Raw genomic sequence first — 7,313 nt, 5'->3', positions numbered from 1 at the left:
CATGTGGGAGTTGCCGTGTTGTGTGTCATGGACACGTGTTCCCTGCACCCGGTGCCGGTGAATCACAGATCCCAGTGCCGTGCTACAGTGCTGCTCCCTGCTGGCGGTCATGGGCACTGCGGCCGCACCGTCTGCTCCCCACCCTCACCCAGAGCATGGTCTGTCCACAGGGCCCCCGCCACCGGGTATGTTCGCCCCCCCCCGCAGGGTGCCCACCCAGTGGCCCGACCCACACGGCCCTCCCCACCCTCCCTGTGACCCCCCCCACCCTCCCTGTGACCCCCCACCCTCCCTGTGACCCCCACCCACCCTCCCTGTGACCTCCCCACCCTCCCTGTGACCCCCCACCCTCTCTGTGACCCCCCCACCCTCCTGCAGCCAAAGCTGCACCATGTCCCGCATCTGCCGGTTCCTGCGAGCCTCTTCCTCAGCCTAGGGCAAAGCACAGGGGCAGCAATGACGCAGGGGCAGTGACGCTGGTGAGTGTGGGTCGGGGGGGGGGGGGTGTTGGTCGGGGAGGGGGTCCGGGTAGTGGGGTGTGTGGGGAGGGGGGATGTGTGGGGAGGGGGATGTGTGGGGAGGGATCTCACCATGCGGAGCAGGGCCTGGGGTGGGGGTTGGGGGGGGGTGGGGTGGGGGTTGGGGGGGCGGGGGCGCTTATCGGCAGCAGAAGGGTGGGAGGATGGTGGGATTGGAGGAGAGGGGGGTTTCGGGGTGTGTGAGGAGGCGTGGGAGTGGGGGTCAGGGGGATGTGATAGGGGGGTTTGGGGGTGCGGGGGGATGTGAGGGGGGGCTGGGTGGGGGCTCGTACCTGGGGGTTCGGGGTGCAGGGTGGGGGTGAAGGGGTCAGAGTGGGGGTGAGGGGAGGGTGTCAGGGTGGGGGCTCGTACCTGGGGGTTCGGGGTTCAGGGTGGGCATGCTGTTCTCTCCCTCCTCCAGCTCGGCCTGCAGGCGGATGTTGACGTGATTGACCAAGTGGGAGAAGAAGGCCAGTGTGAAGGCGATGGCCGCGCTGTACTGCTGCATACCTGCAGCGTAGAGAGGTCAGTGGGGACCCGCCCCGGGTAACAACCCCCCCCACCGACAACGGGGAAAACTACCTCACCCCACACCCCCCTCTCCACTACCCCACCCCACCCCCATCCCACAACCCCCCCGACAACGGGTAAACTCACTCACCCCAACCCCCCACTCCCCCCCACCCCCACATTCGCTCACCCCAACCCACCCCACATGAGGCAGATGAGGAGCATGTGGAAGACCAGCAGGTCGGGCAGGAAGCCGTGTCCTCGCTCGTCCTCCTCCTCCTCCTCCTCCTCCTCCTCCTCACTGCAGCCGCTCGGGCTGGCCGGCGACGGCAGGTAGAAGAGGCACAGGTTGAAATCCTCCAGCACAGACTGGCAGATGGATGTCACCTCCACCTCCGACGTGCTGGAGAGAGAGAGAAGCAGCGGGAAGATTCAGACCCACCAGATCAGCAAATCACAACAGGTGGCGAAACATCCTCCCTTTATTATACAATTACATTTGTTCAATTACTTACACCACAAGTAAAATAACTCCCCTCACCACAACACAAAGAATGCCAAGTATTCCTGCAACTAAACATCACACCACCATGTTAGAATGTGCTGGAAGGAACTGTAGATGCTGGTTTACACCAAAGATAGACACAGAGTGCTGGAGTAACTCAGCGGGACAGGCAGCATCTCTGGAGAGAAGGAATGGGTGACGTTTCAGGTCTGAAGGAGGGTTTCGACCCGAAACGTCAACCATACCGTCTCTCCAGTCCCGCTGAGTTGCTCCGGCATTGCGTGTCTATCTACGATATTACAATCCTGACCCAGGATACAGTCCAAAGTGATCGGTCCCAGAACCCTCCAGGGCACTGTGCACAGCGCCTGCTCCATCTCAAGGGACAGTCGGGCACGGATGTAACCCCGGAAAAGGGGCAGGCAGTGGCTCGGGCAGAGCCCTCCTCTGCCTGGGTAGTACCTACACAGAATGACCTGACAGAGGTTTCGTTTAGAGATACAGCACGAAAAGAGGCCTTTCGGCCCACCGTGTCCGCACCGACCAGCGATCCCTGTGCACTAGCACTACCCTACACACCAGGGACAATTTACAATCTTTTTACCAAAGCAAATTACACGCCTGTACGTCTATGGAGTGTGGGGGGAAGCTGGTGCTCCCAGAGAAATCCCAAGAGGTCACGGGGAGAACGTTCAAACTCCGTACAGACAGCACCCATGGTCTCTGGTGCTGTGAGGCAGCAATTCTACCGCTGCGCCACCGTGCCGTAGAGACAGGTATAATTACCACATTTAAAATACTCTTGGACAGACACATGGATGGAAAAGGTTTGGAGGGATGTAGGACAAAGGGCGTGTTTCCCTGTTGGATGTCTTTGTGACTCTAAACATTTATTTTTAGTTCACGTTAGTTTAGAGATACAGCGTGGAAACACGCCCTTCGGCCCACCGAGTCCACAACGGCCGGAGACATTACCCGACACACACTAGGGACAGTTTTACATTTGTACAAGACAATTAACTTCCAAAATTGCACGTCTTTGGAGTGTGGGAGGAAACTGAAGATCTTGGAGAAAACCCACGCAGGTCACAGGGAGAAGGTACAAACTCTGCATGGACCCGTGGTCAGGATGGATGCCGGGTCTCTGGGGCTGTGAGGCAGCAGCACTACCCTTTTAAATTCCCTGCAGTCTGTGAGCTCCAGGTCACCTTCAGCAACAGACTGGTCAATAGTCAATAGTGGTTTATTTGTCACATACACATAAATGTGTAGTGAAATGAAACATTACCCACAGTTGAAACACTAAGACCAATAAGAATAATCAATAAAAATGCAATAACAAATACAATCATACACTAACACCAAACAAAAGAAACATCCATCACAGTGAGTCTCCTCCAGTCCCTCCTCACTGTGATGGAAGGCCACAATGTCTTTTCTCTTCCCCTGCCGTCTTCTCCCGCGGTTAGGCTGTTGAACTTGCCACGTCGGGGCTCCCGACATTAGAGTGCCCGCTGGGCGGTGAAAGGTCCACGGCCTACTCCAGGCCACGCCACACGGTGAAAGGTCTACGGCGGGCCGACCCAAGCCCCGCGATTCGGGGCGGGCGAACACGCTGCCTCTGCCACTGCCGGTGCTCCAGATGTCGGCCCCCACCCAGGGGCCTGCGGGCTTCCGACATCCACGCAGCCCGCGCCGGAGCCTCCGGAGACTTGTCGCAGCCGCTCCCGCAGCATCAGCCAGCGCCGCAGGTGGTGAGTCCGGGCTGTGGGCCCCAGGTGGTCCCAGGTGCATGGCCGGTGGTAGGTGGAGCCCGCCGGTCCCAGGTGCATGGCCGGTGGTAGGTGGAGCCCGCCGGTCCCAGGTGCATGGCCGGTGGTAGGTGGAGCCCGCCGGTCCCAGGTGCATGGCCGGTGGTAGGTGGAGCCCGCCGGTCCCAGGTGCATGGCCGGTGGTAGGTGGAGCCCGCCGGTCCCAGGTGCATGGCCGGTGGTAGGTGGAGCCCGCCGGTCCCAGGTGCATGGCCGGTGGTAGGTGGAGCCCGCCGGTCCCAGGTGCATGGCCGGTGGTAGGTGGAGCCCGCCGGTCCCAGGTGCATGGCCGGTGGTAGGTGGAGCCCGCCAGTCCCAGGTGCATGGCCGGTGGTAGGTGGGCCCCAGGTGGTCCCAGGTGCATGGCCGGTGGTAGGTGGGCCCCAGGTGGTCCCAGGTGCATGGCCGGTGGTATGTGGAGCCCGCCAGTCCCAGGTGCATGGCCGGTGGTATGTGGAGCCCGCCAGTCCCAGGTGCATGGCCGGTGGTAGGTGGGCCCCAGGTGGTCCCAGGTGCATGGCCGGTGGTATGTGGAGCCCGCCAGTCCCAGGTGCATGGCCGGTGGTAGGTGGGCCCCAGGTGGTCCCAGGTGCATGGCCGGTGGTATGTGGAGCCCGCCAGTCCCAGGTGCATGGCCGGTGGTATGTGGAGCCCGCCAGTCCCAGGTGCATGGCCGGTGGTAGGTGGAGCCCGCCAGTCCCAGGTGCATGGCCGGTGGTAGGTGGGCCCCAGGTGGTCCCAGGTGCATGGCCGGTGGTATGTGGAGCCCGCCAGTCCCAGGTGCATGGCCGGTGGTAGGTGGAGCCCGCCAGTCCCAGGTGCATGGCCGGTGGTATGTGGAGCCCGCCAGTCCCAGGTGCATGGCCGGTGGTATGTGGAGCCCGCCAGTCCCAGGTGCATGGCCGGTGGTAGGTGGGCCCCAGGTGGTCCCAGGTGCATGGCCGGTGGTAGGTGGAGCCCGCCAGTCCCAGGTGCATGGCCGGTGGTAGGTGGGCCCCAGGTGGTCCCAGGTGCATGGCCGGTGGTATGTGGAGCCCGCCAGTCCCAGGTGCATGGCCGGTGGTATGTGGAGCCCGCCAGTCCCAGGTGCATGGCCGGTGGTAGGTGGGCCCCAGGTGGTCCCAGGTGCATGGCCGGTGGTAGGTGGAGCCCGCCAGTCCCAGGTGCATGGCCGGTGGTAGGTGGGCCCCAGGTGGTCCCAGGTGCATGGCCGGTGGTATGTGGAGCCCGCCAGTCCCAGGTGCATGGCCGGTGGTATGTGGAGCCCGCCAGTCCCAGGTGCATGGCCGGTGGTAGGTGGAGCCCGCCAGTCCCAGGTGCATGGCCGGTGGTAGGTGGGCCCCAGGTGGTCCCAGGTGCATGGCCGGTGGTATGTGGAGCCCGCCAGTCCCAGGTGCATGGCCGGTGGTAGGTGGAGCCCGCCAGTCCCAGGTGCATGGCCGGTGGTAGGTGGGCCCCAGGTGGTCCCAGGTGCATGGCCGGTGGTAGGTGGAGCCTGCCAGTCCCAGGTACATGGCCGGTGGTAGGTCGCATTGGGAATGGAGACACGACACAGAAACAAAGTTCGTGTCTCCGTTCGGGAGAGAGAATTTTTTATAGTTCCCGTTCCCTCCCACCCCCTCCCCCCCACATAACATACAAACACTACACCATATTAAAACTACAATTCATACAAATTCATACAAAAACAACAAAAAACACAAAAGACAGACGGACTGCAGGCAAGCCGCAGCTGCGACGGCAGCGCTGGTTCCCACCAAGATGCAGCACAGAACGCCACAGGAGATCCTTGTTCCCTGTGGCTATCGAACCGCACAACTCCTCCCCCTTCTGTCGTGGCTGAGACTGAGACTGTATCGTATCCTATCGTAATTCACCAGCAGTTAGAGTCTTAGTCAGAGAGTGATACAGTGTGGAAACAGGCCCTTCGGCCCAACTTGCCCACACCGGCCAACATGCCCCATCAACACTAGTCCCACCTGCCCCACGTTTGGTCCATATCCCTCCAAACCTGTCCTATCCATGTACCCGTCTAACTGTTTCTTGAACGTTGGGATAGTCCCAGCATCAACTACCTCCTCCAGCAGCTTGTTCCATACACCCACCACCCTCTGTGTGGGAAAGTTACCCCTCAGATTCCTATTAAATCTTTCCCCTTCACCTTGAACGTATGCCCTCTGCTCCTCGATTCCCCTACTCTGGGCAAGACAGTTGTATCCTTCCTGCAGTTTGCTGGATGGAATGTGCACTGTCTGTGTTGTGGACCAAGGTGCCGCGATCCTCCCCTGTAAACCTGCAACAATGCGGCCTGGGACACTCCCTGTTGTGGCAGAAACTGCAGACAGCACCGGCTCACGTTACTCTCCTTTGTGGGTGGAGAGACAGCACAAAACCGGTCTGCGATCTCCCACCAGGTGCCTGGCAGCACCACCCCACCCTCACACAAAGCAGCAAGGCCAAGCTGCCTGATACACACTGGGTAAAGATCAGCCCCAGGCTGGGTAAGGATCGAACCCTCACACAAAGCAGCAAGGCCAGGCTGCCTGATACACACTGGGTGAAGATCAACCCCAGACCGGGTAAGGATCAGCCCCAGACTGGGTAAAGATCAGCCCCAGACTGGGTAAAGATCAACCCCAGACCGGGTAAGGATCAGCCCCAGACTGGGTAAAGATCAACCCCAGACTGGGTAAAGATCAGCCCCAGACTGGGTAAAGATCAGCCCCAGACCGGGTAAGGATCGAACCCTCACACAAAGCAGCAACCCCCGGCTGCCTGACACACACTGAGTAAGGATCGAACCCTGGCAGGAACCCCAGGCAAGGCGACACGCACACCAACCGATCGGTAAAGATTGAACCCTGGCACGGGATGCTCACCTGTTCTTGGGTTGCAGGAGGCTCTGCAGGTACATGAAACTCACCAACAAACGCTTGATGTCTCTCGACCTGACAAATAAAAGCACAGGTGAAGGTTACAGCAACAGAACACGACCGCACAGGGAGGGAGGGAGAGAGGGCGGGAGGGAAGGAGGGAGAACGTACAAACGTCATACAGATGGCACCGGTCGTCATGGAACCCGGGTCTGTGGCGTTATGAGGCAACTCTACCTGTGTGCGGTCGCATTGAGGACAATGTTGGAGGCAGCAGCAACTTTACCGCTGTGCCACCCAGTGCGGACAATGTTGGCAGCAGCAACTTTACCGCTGTGCCACCGTGCCACCCAGTGCGGACATGTTGGCAGCAGCAACTTTACCGCTGTGCCACCCAGTGCGGCTGTTGGCAGCAACAACTTTACCGCTGTGCCACCCAGTGAGGACAATGTTGGCAGCAGCAACTTTACCGCTGTGCCACCGTGCCACCCAGTGCGGACATGTTGGCAGCAGCAACTTTACCGCTGTGCCACCCAGTGAGGACAATGTTGGCAGCAGCAACTTTACGTCTGTGCCACCGTGCGGCTGTTGGCAGCAACAACTTTACCGCTGTGCCACCCCGTGCGGACATGTTGGCAGCAGCAACTTTACTGCTGCAGTGCGGACAATGTTGGCAGCAGCAACTTTACCGCTGAGCTACTGTGCCATCTAATGCGGACAATGTTGGAGGCAGCAACTCTGCCGCTGCTGTGCGGACATGTTAGACCGGCTCACCTTTGCCTGCTCACTGAGAGTTTCTTGGTGTCTGTTCTGCGGATCTGGTGGTAGGCCTTGGCCGCCTTGTCAAACAGTCGCGTCAGGTTGCCGTAAGCCCCTTCAAAAGGCATTTCAGAGTGGATGCTGGCAACGGACAACAGTGACGCTCCCTCTCCCCACCCCGATAGCACCCAGCTCCCTCACTCTCAGGGCCCCTGGAGATGCGTCCTCTGGAGATTGGGCCCCTGGACACGGGGGACCCTGGAGATGCGGCCCCTGGACATGGGGCACCCTGGACATGGGGCACCCTGGAGACGGGGCACCCTGGACATGGGGCACC

The 7,313-nt window shown here is 60.5% G+C and overlaps 1 protein-coding gene across 1 annotated transcript in view; it reads right to left on the bottom strand.

Moving 5' to 3' along the window:
• Positions 1-427: 427 nt before the first annotated feature.
• LOC144590087 (nonsense-mediated mRNA decay factor SMG5-like) overlaps positions 428-7,313 on the bottom strand; it is a 30,376-nt gene continuing 23,490 nt past the window's right edge. Inside the window, 5 exon segments of the mRNA XM_078394953.1 lie at positions 428-432; positions 891-1,028; positions 1,229-1,431; positions 6,224-6,292; positions 6,992-7,117. Coding sequence (XP_078251079.1) covers positions 428-432; positions 891-1,028; positions 1,229-1,431; positions 6,224-6,292; positions 6,992-7,117 — 541 coding nt within the window.

The sequence above is a fragment of the Rhinoraja longicauda genome, unplaced genomic scaffold, assembly GCF_053455715.1.
Source record: "Rhinoraja longicauda isolate Sanriku21f unplaced genomic scaffold, sRhiLon1.1 Scf000123, whole genome shotgun sequence".
Lineage (NCBI taxonomy): Eukaryota > Metazoa > Chordata > Chondrichthyes > Rajiformes > Arhynchobatidae > Rhinoraja > Rhinoraja longicauda.
This window is presented reverse-complemented; position numbering and strand designations above follow the sequence as displayed.